This window comes from Lactuca saligna, chromosome 7, assembly GCF_052625555.1.
Source record: "Lactuca saligna cultivar CGN05327 chromosome 7, ASM5262555v1, whole genome shotgun sequence".
Taxonomy (NCBI): domain Eukaryota; kingdom Viridiplantae; phylum Streptophyta; class Magnoliopsida; order Asterales; family Asteraceae; genus Lactuca; species Lactuca saligna.
This window is the reverse complement of record NC_136423.1, coordinates 113916221-113934031: the sequence shown is the minus strand read 5'-3', so window position 1 is coordinate 113934031 and position 17811 is coordinate 113916221. Positions and strand designations below refer to the sequence as shown.

Sequence of the window (17811 nt, the reverse complement as noted above, 5' to 3'; positions counted from 1 at the left end):
TTGGATGCCCGGGAGAAGGGCAAGACGACGATTGATGATGTTCCTATTGTTCGGGACTACCCGGATGTGTTTCCCGAGGATTTTTCGGGGATACCTCCAGAGAGGCAGGTTGAGTTCAGGATCGACCTAGTTCCTGGTGCGGCTTCGATAGCCAAAGCACCGTATCGACTTGCTCCCCCTGAGATGCAGGAGTTATCTACACAGCTTCAGGAGCTGTTAGACAAGGGTTTCATTCGGCCGAGCAGTTCGCCTTGGGGAGCGCCGATCTTATTCGTGAGGAAGAAGGATGGGTCGCATCGTATGTGCATTGATTATCGGGAGTTGAACAAAGTAACGGTGAAGAACCGTTACCCACTTTCGAGGATAGATGATTTGTTTGATCAGCTTCAGGGAGCGTCTTGGTTCTCCAAGATCGATCTACGCTCCGGTTATCATCAGATGAGGGTTAGAGACAAGGATGTACAGAAGACTGCTTTCAGGACCCGGTATGGTCATTATGAGTTCGTGGTGATGCCATTTGGGCTCACCAATGCCCCAGCCGCGTTCATGGATCTCATGAACCGCGTGTGCAGGCCGATGCTGGATCGGTCGGTGATAGTGTTTATAGATGACATCTTGGTGTATTCCAAGACACAGGGGCAGAACGAGGAGCACCTGCGGGAGGTGTTGGAGACTTTGAGGAGGGAGAGACTTTTCGCAAAGTTCTCCAAGTGTGAGTTCTGGTTGCGCGAGGTGCAGTTTCTTGGTCATCTCGTCAACCAGAAGGGTATTTTGGTAGATCCGGCCAAGATTGAGGCCGTGATGCAGTGGGAGGTCCCGAGGTCTCCATCTGAGATTCGGAGCTTCCTGGGGTTGGCAGGGTATTATCGGAGATTTATTCAAGACTTCTCCAAGATAGCAGTGCCGCTCACCCGACTAACCAAGAAGTCGGTGGTTTTTCGTTGGGGGCCTGAGCAGCAGGCGGCGTTCGAGACTCTCAGGCAGAGATTGTGCGAGGCTCCGATCCTTACCTTGCCAGAGGGAGTAGAGGATTTCGTAGTCTATTGTGATGCTTCGATCACAGGTATGGGAGCAGTATTGATGCAGCGAGGCCATGTGGTAGCTTATGCCTCGAGACAGTTGAAGCCTCACGAGGTTAATTATCCTACCCACGATTTGGAGCTGGGGGTGGTTGTGTTTGCCCTCAAGATTTGGAGACATTACCTTTATGGGGTCCGCTGTACTATTTACACGGATCACAAGAGTTTGCGATATCTTATGGATCAGCCGAGTTTGAACATGAGACAGAGGAGATGGTTGGACGTGCTGAAGGACTATGACTGTGAGATCCTTTATCATCCAGGGAAGGCCAATGTGGTGGCCGACGCCCTGAGCCGCAAGGTGTCGACGGCCCCTATCAGAGATCTGTGTATGAGGATGACAGTGATCACTCCCTTGTTGGAGCGGATCAAGGAGGCTCAGATGGAGGGTCTCAAGGAGGAGAGGCAGAAGTGTGAGAGGATAGTGGGCCGAGTAGCTTCATTTGATTACGACAGTCGAGGTTTGTTGACGCTTCATGGTAGGATATGGGTACCGTACTGGGGTGGGATACGGCAAGTATTGATGGACGAGGCTCATAAGTCTCGATTTTCTATCCACCCAGGAGCGACGAAGATGTATCGAGATCTTCGACCTGATTATTGGTGGCTCTGCATGAAGCGAGATGTCGCTTGGTATGTGGAGAGATGTTTGACCTATCGGAAGGTCAAGGCGGAGCACCAGAGACCTCACGGCAAGATGCAGCCGTTAGACATTCCCGTGTGGAAATGGGAGGACATCACCATGGATTTTATCACCAAACTCCCCAGAACCGCACGCGGGGTGGACTCGATATGGGTAGTAGTGGATCGGTTGACGAAGTGTGTCCATTTTATCCCGATTCAGGAGAGTATATCGGCGGAAAAGTTAGCCGATATCTATGTGCGAGAGATTGTGGCACGTCATGGAGTGTCGGTATCGGTGGTGTCGGACCGAGATGTTCGTTTCACGTCCAGATTCTGGAAGCGATTCCACGACGAGATGGGTACTCGTCTCCATTTCAGCACCGCTTTCCATCCTCAGACTGACGGGCAGAGCGAGAGGACTATTCAGACTCTCGAGGACATGCTTAGGGCATGTGTTCTAGACTTTGGGGGCAGTTGGGATACGTATCTTCCGTTAGCGGAATTCTCGTATAACAACAGTTATCATGCGAGCATTGATCGACCTCCTTTTGAGATGTTATACGACAGGAAGTGCAGGACCCCGATTTGTTGGGGCGAGGTCGGTCAGCGAGTCATCGGGAGCACCGAAGTGGTGCTCAAGACGACTGAGTTGATCCAGCAGGTCCGTAGTAGGCTGCAGACTGCGCAGAGTCGGCAGAAGAGCTACGCCGACAGGAGGCGTTCGGACTTGGAGTTCCAGGTGGGAGATATGGTTCTTCTGAAAGTCTCACCTTGGAAAGGTGTCATCAGGTTCCGGAAGAGGGGCAAATTGGGCCCCAGATTCATTGGTCCTTTCAGGGTTTTGGCCCGGGTGGGTCGGGTTGCTTATCGGTTAGATCTTCCTAAGGAGCTTAGTCTGATACACAACACCTTCCACGTGTCGCAGTTGAGGAAGTGTTTGGTGGATGAGACAGCAGTCGTTCCCTTAGAGGACATTCAGGTTGATAGCGGCCTAAATTATATCGAGGAGCCGGTCGCGATTCTGGAGCGGAAAACCAAGACCTTGAGGAACAAGGTAATTCAGCTAGTAAAGGTGCAGTGGCAGCACCGGAAGGGGTCTGAATGGACGTGGGAGACTGAGGAGGAGATGAGAGCGCACTACCCGGAGTTATTTGCAGATCCAGCCGTAGCAGACTTCGAGGATGAAGTCCGAGACAAGTGGGGGAGAATTGTAACGACCCGTTCCCGGTATGTTGATTTATTGGTAATTATAGTGAGTTTTCTAGAGGGACTCGACGAGTTCTAGCCTGACTCGCCGAGTCGGGTCGCGTCTGAGGACACGCGTGAGCCGGGGACTCGACGAGTCCATATCCCCGACTCGGCGAGTCCATCTGTCTGGGTGAAACCCTAAAATCCCCGGGTTGCCCACTATTTATACCACCTTATAGCCCCCATTCTCGCCTCCCTCACCCTGAGAACACAGTGTTAGAGCCCCAAACCTCCATTGAAGAGCTTATTTGTGTTTGGTGCCCTCTTTGTGAAGGTGTGAAGAAGGAGAAGAAGGAAGAAGCAAGGAGAAGGGTTGGAGTGCAAAGATCCAAGGCCAAATCAGAGTTTATTGAGGTATTTTCGGAGTTCCATCTTATTTTATGCTTTAAACTTCCATTAGGGCTCTCCTAAGAGCTAGTTGGTGCTTGTTTCAAGCCTTGCACTTGCATGAATGTCTTATTAAGTCGATATATCTATGGATCTGAATGTTGGGGTGTTGTAGAGCCCAGATCTACTGTCTTTTTGGAGTTATATTGCATGATAACCATAGATCTATCCATTTTATGCATCTTTTAGCCTTATTTCCCTTATTCATGAGGTTGTGCACGTAAAGTTGGAAACTTTACGTGGTAAAACAGCTTATTGGACTCAGATCTATCAATTGTATGCATTGGATTCAAACAAAATCAAGTAAAAATCAGTTGCGTGGCGACGACTCGGCGAGTCGGAAGAACGACTCGACGAGTCGGGTCGCGAGTCCCGAGTCCTTCAGTTTTATCAGTGTCGAGTGGACGAGGTGAGTCAGGAAGTGGACTCAGCGAGTTGAGAGTAGACTCAGTGATGGAGGGACTCGACGAGTTGTTCATACAACTCGGCGAGTCCAAGGCAATCTTCTTGGGAATCAAGAACAACTCGTCGAGTCTGTTCATACGACTCGACGAGTCGGATGAAGATTGTCTGAGTTCTTTGATCAAGAGGGTACTCGTCGAGTCGATGCCAGACTCGACGAGTAGCAGTGAGCAGAAGTGAAAAGTGAGAGTAGGACTCGGCGAGTTGGGTGGCCAACTCGGCGAGTCAGCCCAAAAGAGAGTTGATTTTGACCAAGGGTAAAAGAGTCATTTTACCCCAAGCGCAGTGTTTAGTATTTGATTGAGTGTGTTATGGACTTGTAGCCGAGGAGATTCAGGAGCAGCCGCCGTTAGCTTTCCGAGCCACACACTCAGCAGCCAGCCTACGAGGTGAGTTTCCTTCCAGTAGGAACGGGTCTAAGGCCACAATGCCGGCCCATTCAGTTAGCAGTAGTTTCCGGATTTAGGTCCGATGTAGCAGCTAGTATGTTCGATGCCTTCGTGGTTCGAACAGGATTTGTGTGCTATGTTTATGTGTTAAGTATTATGTGTTCCGGGCCACGACCCGATGTAGCATGTCGTATATGTGTTATGCTAGTTGATGTGTTATGCCATGCCATGTTCAGTCAGACAGTTCCGGACTTCGGTCCGATGCAGTTAGTTCCGGACTTCGGTCCGATGCAGGGGACAAGGTCCCAGTCAGTTCCGGACTTCGGTCCGATGCAGTTAGTTCCGGACTTCGGTCCGATGCAGGGGGCAAGGTCCCAGTCAGTTCCGGACTTCGGTCCGATGCAGTCAGTTCCGGACTTCGGTCCGATGCAGTAGTTCCGGACTTCGGTCCGATGCAGGGGACAAGGTCCCAGTCAGTTCCGGACTTCGGTCCGATGCAGTTTCCGGGCTTCGGCCCGATGCAGTGTGCAAGGCCCAATATGTGTTTATATGTTATTGTATGGTATGTGGTAGTTTGGGGGAGTCACTAAGCTTCGTGCTTACAGTTTCAGTTTTGGTTTCAGGTACTTCCGCAAGCAAAGGGAAGAGCTCGGGGTGACAGCATCGCACACACCGCAGCATGACTTTTATCTTGGGGATGTCTCTTGATGTTTTGAGTTGATGTAGTATGATACAGTTTTCCGCACAATATTTTATTATGTTTTGGGGATACATTGCATGTGTTTATGTTATGATACTTATATTATGGTTTTGATTATATGGAAAAACGAAAATTTTTGGGTCGAGTTTTTGGGTCGTTTCATATATATAATAATGTAAAAATATGTATCTAAACTTCTAAAAACTATATCTATAAAACATGTATTAATAATTCTAAAAATATTATTTATATTTTTAAATGGTATAACCTTGCAGACACACACAAACAAACATATATATATATATATATATATATATATATATATAACATAAAAAAAATTAAATACAATATTTAATTAAACATTTTTTCGTATATAAGTATGATTTTTCTACATGAATACGTATATTATGAAAAAAATACTAAGGGTAAAAGTGTAAAAAAATTATAAACTTAAGGGTAAAAACGCAAAAAATGGTAAAATTAAGGTTTTTTTGCGAATTTAATATAATGGTAACCTGAAAAACCTATTATCACCAGTAAAAGGGTAAAACCGAAAATTTTTCGAAAATGTTAGGGTAAAAACGGACATAAAATTCAATTTTGGGCAAAACCGACAAAACTCTGAAAATTTGAAGGTTTTTATGACATTAACCTTAGTATTATTATTTTTTTTAAGTAAAAGTTCGTTTGCGCTAGGTGAGACCAAATTACAAAAAGTCGTATCGTTGTTTGAACTCACCATAGCAGCTGGAATTTGGAAACGAAAGGGAAAGTAGGTTTATCATAAAACCTTGGCAACACACCCCAAAAACCTAATAAGCGACAACAGTCCCACCCACAGGTATCGAGAATGGCAAGCGAAGAGGAAAGCGCAGTTAAGGAGCCTCTGGATCTGATTAGGCTCAGTCTTGATGAGCGTATCTACGTCAAGCTTCGTTCTGATCGCGAACTCCGTGGCAAGCTCCATGTATGCCTCTTTCACTTACACTCCAATTTAATTTTTGCTTCAATCTAATATCTTCCATCTCTGAGCGGATTTGGCTTACACTCAAAGTTAATTAGGGTTTTGAACTTTACACATAGCAGTATTAGAATACTTTCGATTAATCTTTCTTCTGTCATTCCGATTTGAAAAGTTTAATTGTCTACCGAGGAAATCCCTCATAGTTGCTTTTGAACCCTAATTTCCCAATTATCCTAATTACTTGTTGAGGATATTGTGAAAATACAAAATTTCTTGTCTTATCGTATAAGATAGAAACAAGCCCTAATTCTGCTGTTTGACATTGGTCCTCTTAGACTTGTCAAATTCAGCAGTGATTTTGTATTTTGTGTCTGTTTATTTGCATTTTCATTTTTGTATGTAGATGTAGCACTTTCTTCCTTGTTTTATTTTTGCTATCTAGAGAGCTTTTTGAATGGTTTGTTTTATTCTTTGACTTGTAGGCTTACGATCAGCATTTGAACATGATTCTTGGTGATGTTGAAGAGATTGTTACAACTGTTGAAATTGATGATGAAACATATGAAGAGATTGTCCGGGTATGCTGTGAATTTTTTTTATTTACTTTGAAAAACTCTACCCAGTTATAGCAACTGGATAGAATTTTCAAACTGCAATGTATTGATAAGAAAAAAAAAAGCAGAAAGTTTTTTTCAGATTGAAAGGAAAATATGATGCTATGACAAAGCAGTTAATAAAAGTATGTTGCTATTTCTTGCAGAGCACAAGGCGGACTGTTCCGTTTCTTTTTGTTAGAGGAGATGGTGTGATATTGGTGTCTCCTCCACTAAGAACTGCTTGAGGTCCTCTACAAATGGTGTCACATATATTTGGTCCTGTGATATCTCTCTCTCTCTCTTATTAGACTTGGGGACATTTGAAAGTTTTTACATTGTAATGTAATTGATGGTGGTTTTTGTGGATGGAAAGAGAATCAACAAACTTTCATTTGTGTTGCTTTAAGGGATGCAAGAAATAGCATTGTACTTTTATTTATTTTTTATTATATTTTGAAAAATCTATCAAATTATGGCATTAAAATTTGCTTTTTATTTGGATAATATTGCATTAACAACTTTGTAATAGGAAAAAAAAATGCTAATTATAGTTGTGTTTAACCTTTGATTTAACTGTAATCCTTTACTAGATATGTTTGTGGTGTCTATTTCATTGAATGTTGTGTTTCTCATGAATATATTGATTGAAACTTAATGATAAGAAATCCTTTATTTTGCTATTATAAATTTCCTTGTTCTTTTGTTATATCTCAATCATCTATGTTTATCATTCAAGTATAAATGATATAACGACTGTTAAAAATAAAAATAAAAATAAAAAACAACCTAAAGTTATCCATGTCGCCTTTAACGATTCTTACAATTTGCAAAAATCCAAAAACAAACTGTAAGATATATGTCTTTAGCCCCTAAAATTAAATTCAATTCAGAATTTGTGTTTTTATTTTATTTTATTATTTTGGTTTTTTCTTTTTGGCTATTTGTTGTAAATTGGAATACCAAAAAACAAAAACGTATACATGCTAAAATATTAAAACAACATAGCATTATACTAAAACCACCCAAAAAAAATAGTAGAAATAATATCAAAAACATAATATATGATTTTGTATGTACAACAGAAATAACTTCAAACCAATTAAAAATTACAAAGCAACACAAAATTTAAAGAATATGCTAATTATTCTAACATCTACACAAACATACAATCATGTTTTCGATGTATATATATTATAAAAAATCCAAACCTCATCATCATCATCTCCTTTTTTGCCTTGAAAAACTAGGAGACCCATAAACCCTACTTGGAGAAGAGTCTACTGGGCCTCTAAACGAACCATAACCTGGTTTGGGCACTACAGGACCCGATTCCAATGGAAGCGACTCACCAAAACATGCTGTGTTGATCTCAGTCCTTTTTAGCTCTAATTGCAACAGCTCACTGCTACATTGTTGGGCAAGTGCCTAACAACATAAACACAAAAACATAAATCAAATTTTAGTGGTGTGCATTGGACTAGTACTAACAAAATTTACAATTTTTTGTCCCACCCAAGGTGTGCAAAAGACGAAAATGCCCTTCAGGCTGGTGTTTATTACACGGGACTCGAGCCGTGACAAGCTTTTTAAAGGCTGTTTCTGATTATGAGGGTATTTTCGTCTTTTGCGTAGAAAATTAGAGTCTTACAATTAGCTCATCTGGAGACACAGTCCCTTGTCTATCATCTGCAATCATATCATCACTTCCACGTGTTACACGGCGACGATGCTTTGGAGTATCATTGGGTTCGGTTGAACTTTCGGTGGCTTTTTCCAATAATACCCCTTGTAGTGATTTCAGAGATTCACTTGCATCCGGACTCAAATACTGGTTTAATATCGTCTCAAAGTATTCAAGCTGCATGCATAACCCATGTCAATTGTCAATATGGATTTTTATAAAAGAAAGAAATACATCCTATTTCTATTACTGCATTGTGATGTTTTTCTTATTAGGATGTGAGAATAGCATTCTACTTAAATGGCATTGTTGTAATTGTGTAGGATTTTTGTAAGAAGGAAAAGAATCATATAATTATAAATTTTACCTCAAGCATAAGCTGGCAGAACCCATTTGCATCCAATGTTCTTACATCCGTGTCTTTATGTTCATGAAAAAGGCTAAGTAATGTGTCGATTAAGCCTTCAATCAGAATCCTAAGTATCTTGTCAAGCAAAGGCTTACAACCAGCAGAAACCTGAAACCAATTTTTAGGGTTTAGGGTTTAGGGTTTTAGGGTTTAGGGTAAATAACTTAATACCTCTGCATGTACAGCTACAAGAGTATGGAGTAACTCAACAGAAGCATCCCTTACACCCTGCAAAGTAAAGTTAAATGTAACATAAGCATAATACTTGGGGGACTAAACATGTAAATATAAGTCAAAGTCCTCACTTTCACTGCAGGTGCTCCACCCCAGTGTACTCCAGCATCCAACAAATAGTTCACAGCAGCTGTTCTAACATGATTTGCCTGAGACCAAAAAAAAAAAAAAAAACTGGTTTAGTTCCTTACAGCTTAAAGATGATTATACTTAAATAAAATCTATTAATTATTTAATTCAAGACTGATTTGTTGTATACCTTTGCAATTGTATACTGTGAAAGGACTTTTTCTTCCAGCCCAGAGAAAGACCTAACCAAATCCCCCACATCATTGTCATCATCTTTCTCCCTGAAATATAAATTAATTCACCACATAACCATCAAAATTTTAGGTGATTTGAATTTTACAATTTTGCCCTCCTTGCTTTTATTGACAGATATTTCTAATTGTAATCTTCAACTATTAATATATCTTATTTATCAAACAATCAATTCTCATTAAATACTAACTCCATACACAGGGGTAAAATGGTCATTTACAGTCGAAACAAACTATAGCATATTAGCATCATACTTGCATTTCTTTACCAATATTCTCAATATCTAATCTAGCACTTCTAAGCATTATACAAGTTTCAGGTTAAATATTTTTTTTATTATCAGTGAAAAAACAAAAGCACGTTGCTAATTGCTATTATAATATGAAAAATAAAGTAAAAAAACAAAAGCACGTTGCTATTATAATATGAAAAATAAACATACCCGGATTGCATCCAGATGTGTTTGTATTTATCATGCATTTCACGAGAAAGATCATCTTTGCAAAATCCTAGGTTACTCAACACCATCAGCAGCTTTTGATGTGGATGTGTAATACTTCCAGGAAGAGGATCAGATGAACTTTCTTCCACATCATCAACAGGATACCCATTTTGAAAAGATGAATTTTCTTTATTTAATATATTTTGACCAATCTCGCTTCCAATTTGCTCCAAGTAACCTAATAATTTACATCACATGGTATGGATCCATTACAAGTTAACACAAAAAATGGAAATAAAAAAAAAAAAAGACAGAAATACCCCTCTCCATACCAGCAAAATCAAGCAAACAGTTTAAGAACGAAAGCCTAACGGATTCTTGAGTTTCTTGAAACAGTATAAACGCATCTTCTGACTTTCTTGCTTCACTCCCTAAAGACTGCATCATCCTGCAATAATAGCATTTGATTTTAATCTTCTCTTACTTTTATTGATTTGTTGTTTATTTTAATCTATTACTTTTATATTTCTTAAAACTTACATATCTATCTGATCCATTGCTGTCACCATAACTGAACGAAATGCTAAAGGCAAGTGAGAAATTGTGTATAAAGATTTATTTCTCTCAAGAACAGAAACTGGAATCCATGATTCATTTTTTGATATTTCTTCAGTTGAAGCCCTCATCCATGAACTAAGCCTCTGTATGTAAGTTTTTGTAATCTCATACTCAAGTGTCCTTAGAGCTGCAACTGTTACCATAAACAAAAAAAAAAAAAAAAATATATACTGAGAATCTGAGATCAACACAAATCTTATTCAGAGGGGCGAAAAGGTCAAAACACATACCTGCAACAGATGGTGCTGATTCTTTTGCTTCAAAAGCTTCACAGGCTTTAGATATATCTATTATTGCATCACTCATAAACGGGCGGAGAATATTTGATTCTTCAAGATCAAGAAACGTGTTGTGAACCTGAAGAATTTTGGTTTAGTTTATTTGATGTTATTGTTAGAAACAGATTTTATAAAAATAACAAAAGAAAAAATATCTACCTTTGATTCATATGCAGATAAGGTATTCTGTATCATTCCAGACACTTCATCAAGGGAATGACTTGAATATTTTTCATCTCCTGTCTTTTCCTCAGTTTTATTGACTTTGGAAGACTGTAAAAGAGAAAAAAAATCAGCATAAACAAAAAGAAAAATTAAAAACCGAGTTTAGAAAAAATGAAATAATTACCTTTGCAAATTTCCCATTTGAAACAGAAATGGCAACTTTCCAGAAGGCTGGAATATGATGAATAATTACAGCAGTTAATCTTCTTATGTACCTTCCTCTAAGAGCATCAAGTTCTTCAGCACCTGAATCTCTTTGTTGTGAATTTAAATCATTCACAAAATCGGGAGACATAACATCACCCTGTTTGTAGTACATGAGAAATATACTTTTAACACATAGAAAATATATTATATATCCACAAAATAAATAGATTTTGCTCACAGTTTCATTTAATTCAATCTGGATTTTCCTCCATTTTTCATCAGACAGTGCTTTCTCACGTAGCTCATTTTGTAAATTCTCTATCCTTGTTTCATGATCATAAGTGCACTTTTCAAGCAAACCTCGGATCCTATGATTCTGATATATAAAAAAAAACAAACAAAATACAGTTTTTATAAATATGCATATATAATATGTATTAAGTATCTCTGTATCTGTATGTGTATGTATGCATACCTGTACATTCAGATAATGGCGTACAGGATCCGACTCAGGTTCCAGCTCCAATAAAAGCCTCACAACATTTTCAAGCTACAAGAAAAAAAAAATTAAAATTTTAAATTTAAAATAAGCCTAGAGTTGACCATTGACCTTACATTTGTTAGATCAATCTGTGGATTTTCCATAGACCGATAAAGCATGCTTTTGAACTCGTTCATCACTTTTTCAACTTCCTCAAGAACACGTTTCAATATTCCAACCTGTAAAATAATTAAAAGTAATGTTGTCAAACACACACACACACACACACACATATATATATATATATATATATATATATATATATATATATATATATATGTTCAAAAAATTATTTAGAAAAAAGATGTTGAGTTTAGTTAGTGTACATGAGAAGGGAGAACAATTGACTTTGCTTTTCTGTACTCTCTAACTGCCAGGTCATATTCTCCTTTATTAATATTACCACGTATTGCACTTGGTAAATTAAATAGAGTGCGAAATCTCTGAAGCATCCCTTGAACTGACCTAATCTTTTCTGCTTGAGCCTAAAGTTTTTTTTTTTTTTTAAATAAAAAATTAATTCCCAATTTAACGGATTTTAAAAATTCCAAAACATTAAACAATTCCAACCTGTCTTTCAAGTAGGGGAGCAAAAGCACGATTAGCCACTAAAGTGACCCCTTGAATAGAACCATATAAATGAGATGTTCCACAACCTTCCGGATCTTCTTCTATTCTTCTCAGTTTTGACTCAATATCTGTACAATATATAAATAACAATGTGCTTTTATATATTTGTGTACTTTCAGTTTTTTTTATTAATGCATGGTAGTTGGAAAAATCGATTTTTCTTATTAGGATATTATACTATGAATTCAACTACCTAATTATAGCAATGAAAACTGTATTGTATTTACAAAGTAGAATGCTGGAATAGGAATAAATGAAAGTATGTTGCTATTAATTGGTGATAGGTTACCATCAATGGTTGTTTTGCAAGAGACAAAGCAATCGAAATTTTCTTTGACCAATTGTTTTCTCTGTTGTGTTCTTCCTTTAAGATCAGTTTTCAATGCCAAAGCACCAGCCTCCAAGTCTGCTGCAGCTGTATCTTGGTGGACCCGACATAGGAATAATTTTGGATCAAAGCTTTCAGAGTAATACATCAATTTATCTGTGTGTATATAATTTTGTATTCAATCATATTTGTTAGTATAAAACTATAAAAGGTTATATAAAACTAACTTTTGAATCCATAATTTCAGAAAGAAGAAAGAAAAAAGAAAAAGAAAAAATTTACCTCGAACATCAGCATCTACTTTGTCAGACTTGGATGGAGAACTTGCTGTATATTCATTAACCAATCTTAATGTTCTGTTGTCTATAACCCTGCCATAAAAAGTAACATAATATCGTGAAGTTTGTTCTTTTTTTTTGGAATGTAGGGGTAAAATGGTCATTTAGAGAGTCGTTACCCGAGTCCAAGAGGATCTACAAATTCCATCCCACGGGAGAAAGAGTGTAAATTGTTGAGGCCTTTTATAGCAACTGATGGTTTCTTCTCAAACTTTTGAGTTGTTGTTGGAGGTGGTGTTCTTGTCTCCCTCATGTCACGGACCCTTCTGCCAAGCTGTCAAACCATGTAAATTTTAGAAAATTTAATTATTTTTTAAGAAACAAATAAATATTAAATACTGTATTCATCATCAGAAATCTATTATAATGAATGTAACCCGATTTTGTTACCTATATTCTGTATAATACAAATAACATCATACAATCTCTACAACATTAATATTTTGTTAGCTTGAGATATTGTAATGTAACATACAAGGTTTCATGATGTCATCATATGTATAGCTTAATTTATGATATGATTTTTGTAATATAATTACAAAAGCAACATAATATTGGGATTTTGGAAAGTGAGTTATCAATTGTCACATGAAGATGTTGGTATTCAAGTGTGGAAAATTAAATTACAAATCAATTAGGTCTAAAATATCAGGTATAATAATTAATAGTATCTTTTTATTCCAGATTTAGGAAATTAATTCACGCAAGTACAAAAATAGAAAACAAAGGAAATTAAAATAAGATTAGCATTGATGCCAAAACAAGAATCTTTGGTAATCAGAAAAACACATTTTGGATGTTATACATCAAAAAACAACGGAGGTATATGATACAAGTTGTTTCACATAATTCAGCTTTTAGAATTATGTTATACATATTTTTTATCCAAATAAGTTTATTGAAAACGCTGAAAATAAATGCACCCATTGCGTTAATTAATTGATCATGATAAATCTTATGGATTAGCTCATGATCCTCCTCAAGGTAAATAATTGGTAGATGTCTACTTGCACCACTATCTGTTTCATTTTAATCCCTTTGATTATGAATAACGCATTTGTGTTTTCAAAAACAATGTATTGACTTTAAAAAATCACGAAAATTTAAGATCAAATATAAAGTATATAACACATATGCATATGGGGTGACCAAAAGCAACCTAAATATAGTAACCAACAAAACGGTTGTATTACGAAACTGAAAATTAACTTATATATACTCGAGAACAAAAAAATGACACTGAAACAAACATAATTGTCTAAATATACTTAACATGCATTATTTTATGATACATATGTTTTACAACAAGAACATATTTCATCAGTTAGTGGAAAATACCCAAGGTCAAGCCTCTAGGGAATACCCATAACAAATTAACAACTACTTCATCTATCCACAATTAATTGTTCATTGAACACTGCATAGACCAAAAAGCTTGTAGCTTTTTGCAATAGAAAAGAACTTGCAATTGCTCCCTGAACTTAACTAGATCAGGGTCATACGCATTCCAACTGTTTATAGTTCAAGATCCTGAAACTTAGCATGATTGTCTATAGAAGTTACACTCCAATGTGAGAAATCAAGGGTGCTTTTTCCATTCTTTATACATATACTCTATATGCTTAACAATATAATAGCATGATGCTAACTTGAATACATCATAAAAACAGAAATGATGCCACCACAATTGAAATGATTAATGATAACTTGGAAATCACATGAAAGATCAAATTGATGCATACATACATCCTAGATTTTTAGAATCATACATACCTCTGCTTCATCTACTCGCTTCCAAGCATCGGGTTCTTCCCCAACCCAAAGTTTATCATCATCCTTCACACCACCTCTACCTGCACCCTTGGCCCGATTCCTCGACCCAACCTTCTGATCAGTAACCGAATCTTCATCGCCTGAAGAAATACTAAGCATCTCCACTTCCGATTCATCATCGTCCTCTGTGGCGTTCCGACGATGTTGTGGTTTTGTGGTGGTCACTGGATTAGGGTTTTTAGCAGACCTGTGATTTGACGGCGGTTGAACAAAATTGACTACAGGTTTTGAGGATCGAGACTGAGATGGTCTTGAGTAGTTGACATCTCTCTGAGATTGCTCTTTCAAAGCCATCTGTAACAGCTCGTCATCATCGCTGTCGCTCATTTTGGGAACTTAGTATCTCGATTTGAAGTTTGAACTGCTGCGAATTCAGCTAGATTGAATTAAAAAAGTTGGGTGATTTAACAATATCTAGCAGGCACGAACAAAGAAGAAGATATGGATCTCAGTTTGTTGCTCTTCTCGGAAAACCAGGGTGTGACCTTTACAGGATAGACTTCGTCTCTAGTCAGAGCTGTTTCAAAGAAGTTGATTTTTGCCCAAATTATTGAAAGAAAATACCATCACACCCTCGCTATTTTACATAAGTTTAGTTTTCCTTGTACATGAAAACTACTTATATTTGGTTTCTTCTTTTTCCTTTTTTAGAAATCTATAAAAAAAAATCTTTTTTTTAGAAAAGGCAAATATATTATAAAATAAAAGGAACAGGATGCCAAGGATCTAAATCGGTTCCAAAGTTTCAAGGAAATGGAAAGAGAAACACAATACATGGGCATGTCAAATTAAAGTTTAGAGCCCCAAAGTTCTTTGAAAAGAAGGACTAGTAGACGATGGATCGCTGACATGGTGAATGCCCCACAGACAAGCTTCTGCTCCAAAGGTTCTAAGGTATAATTTGCATCTTGCCCGCTGATGGAGGTCGTGATTGGTGGGAGGAGGTTGGACACTTTGGGAGTTGGGCAGTGGCCTAGGATGATTGTGTGACGAGATTTAGAGTAGAGTTTGCACCAGCTATTGAGGTGCAACAGTTGGCGAGGGAGTTTCAGGACCTTCACCAGACTACGGAGACTGTAGTGGAGATCACGCCAAGTTCCGGGAGAGAGCTTTGTTGGTTCCACAGTATGTTGCGGACGATAAGATGAAGATGTATCATGATATTCAGTGGGATGACATTCGGGAGTTTGTGAGCATATCCGGCTACAAGACTTTGGATGATGTGATTGCCAGAGCTCAAGAAATGGAGACTTATTTGGATCTTCTGAAAAAGCGGAAGCCAATTCAGACATAGACAACAGAGGGCTCAACGAAGAAGCCCAAGACTTTTGACGATCTAGAGGCCAACAAGGTCGGAGCCATTGCGGCAAGTGCGGGTGTAACGTCCCAAAAGTATGTTCCAAAATTTTCATTTTAATTTAAATAAAACGGTATTCCAAAAACATTATCCATACAACCCAAGTGAAAATAAGTATATCAAACATCATAACAATCAAAGTGATATCTCAAAAGCGGAATCCATGTGGTGTATGCGATGCAATCAACATGAGCTCTTCCTCTTGGAAGCAGAAGTACCTGATACATAAACTGAAAACCATAAGCACAAAGCTTAGTGAGCTCCCTAAGGTACCGCATACCAAACATATAACATATAACGGGCCTCACCCAAAGAGTATAACGGGCCCCAACCTAACTCGCATAACGCACCCTGCCTAACTCGCATAACGTGCCCCGCCCAATGAGTATAACGGGCCTCACCCTAACTCGCATAACGGGCCCCGCCCACATACAATTCATACTGCATAACAAGTAATAGCATATAGGTTAATTGTTGCCCCCCCCCCCCCCCCCAGTAAGCATACAAGCACATACACATACTAATGTCAGACAGACACTGAGTATGCTAACATAACAGATCATGGGTCGGCATTGGTGCCTTCGACCCACTATACATGGTGAGGAAACTCACCTCGACTATTGAGTCTCACTTAAAAATCTTTAGTTGCTGGTCCAACGAATCCCCGAGCTAAATAATACCAAAACAACACCCAATTAACATTTAGGTTCCAATCCATAACCATAAATCCATACTTAGGGTAAAAAGACCATTTTACCCCTAACCTAGCTTAGTTTAAGACTAAGGCTCAAACTCACAATCTAAAAGGCCCAAAAGTCCACTAATTAACCAAGACCCAATTGTGGCCCAATTTTCCAAATTAGGCCCAAACCCCTTACATGGGCCTTACCCTAAAGCCGAACCATTTTCCTAGTCCAAAACACTTGCACTCAGATGGCCCAATAAGAACTCAAGCACCCAAGCCCAAAAAGGAAGCCCAAATGCAACATCCCACTTGACTGAGTACGTGGGATGTACTCAGTTGTACGCTAAGCGTACATGCTATTTGGTTTGTACGTTGTGTGTATAGACTTGTATGCCCAACGTAATCATCCATTAATCCAAACTCTTCATTAGGCTCTTAATGCTTAAGCCCAAAAGTCCAAACCACAGGTTTGAGTCCTAGTAAGTGTCTAAAACCATAAAGTCACTGACTTGGTGACTTTGCATGCCCCATAAAGATCCAACTTCAACATATAACACTCTACTTTCATTAAATGGACATAAAGTCATGCATGGATGGATCTAAACCCTAAAGGTGCCAACTTTATGAATCTAGAACCTCATAAACACCAAGAGTGGCAACTCAAAGCTTCTGGAGTGGTATCAAACCACTATATCTCATTATTAGGGCTAAAAAGGGACCAAAACTCATATATAATATATATCTGAGCCATAAATGAACAAGTTCATAGCTTTATAGCTCAAGCAAGCTGGAAATGAAGCAACTAGTCAAGATCCACAAGCTCTTCCTTGACCCACCACCTTGCACCAAGCTTCTAATTCTTGAATATGGACTAAAGCACACCAAAACCGACACAATGAGCTCAAAATTGTGAGTCCAAGAATCAATGCACAAGGACAAGGTTTGAAAACTCAAACCTTGAGTTAATCTTTAAAATCAACGTCTGCTTTTAATGTAAGGTTTCAGTCGAATCTAGTAAAACCAGTTAGGACATGAAGGAGATATTCAACAAAGTATTCAAGTAATAAATGAAGAAAAAATAGAGTATAATTAATGCAAAGATATTTAAGGAACAAGAAGAATGTTGTGAAAGAACTTTGACTTGAAGGAAAAGTGAAAGTGATGAGAAGAGAATAATTTATATTCTTAGTGTAAAACATTGAATCGTTCACTTGTTATTAATGGTGAAAACACTCACTCCTTATATAGTGAAGGAGGAACATAGTACAAACCGAGGTACATTCTTATGACTGGAG

At 38.4% G+C, this 17811-nt stretch overlaps 2 protein-coding genes across 3 annotated transcripts; one reads left to right on the top strand and one right to left on the bottom strand.

The window, feature by feature from the left end:
• Positions 1-5596: 5596 nt before the first annotated feature.
• LOC145003838 (sm-like protein LSM3B) lies at positions 5597-6919 on the top strand. Its single transcript, XM_078962745.1, has 3 exons — positions 5597-5856; positions 6336-6431; positions 6614-6919. Exons 1-3 carry the CDS (start codon positions 5740-5742, stop codon positions 6692-6694), a joined length of 294 nt encoding a protein of 97 aa, XP_078818871.1. The 5' UTR covers positions 5597-5739; the 3' UTR covers positions 6695-6919.
• A 537-nt stretch (positions 6920-7456) lies between these two features.
• On the bottom strand, positions 7457-15046 carry LOC145004380 (exocyst complex component SEC5A-like). 2 transcript variants are annotated; one of them, XM_078963280.1, is made up of 21 exons: positions 14415-15045; positions 12761-12915; positions 12586-12674; positions 12265-12459; positions 11916-12043; positions 11672-11830; positions 11420-11524; positions 11280-11354; positions 11043-11180; positions 10782-10961; positions 10592-10705; positions 10385-10511; positions 10077-10287; positions 9869-9984; positions 9537-9774; positions 9033-9123; positions 8845-8922; positions 8711-8767; positions 8498-8647; positions 8098-8307; positions 7457-7874 (listed from the first exon to the last, which is right to left on the bottom strand). In XM_078963280.1, exons 1-21 carry the CDS (start codon positions 14799-14801, stop codon positions 7668-7670), a joined length of 3210 nt encoding a protein of 1069 aa, XP_078819406.1. In that variant the 5' UTR covers positions 14802-15045; the 3' UTR covers positions 7457-7667. The 2 variants fall into 2 exon arrangements, with proteins under 2 accessions (XP_078819406.1, XP_078819405.1); XM_078963279.1 differs by having other exon boundaries at positions 10782-11180; positions 14415-15046.
• Positions 15047-17811: the final 2765 nt, after the last annotated feature.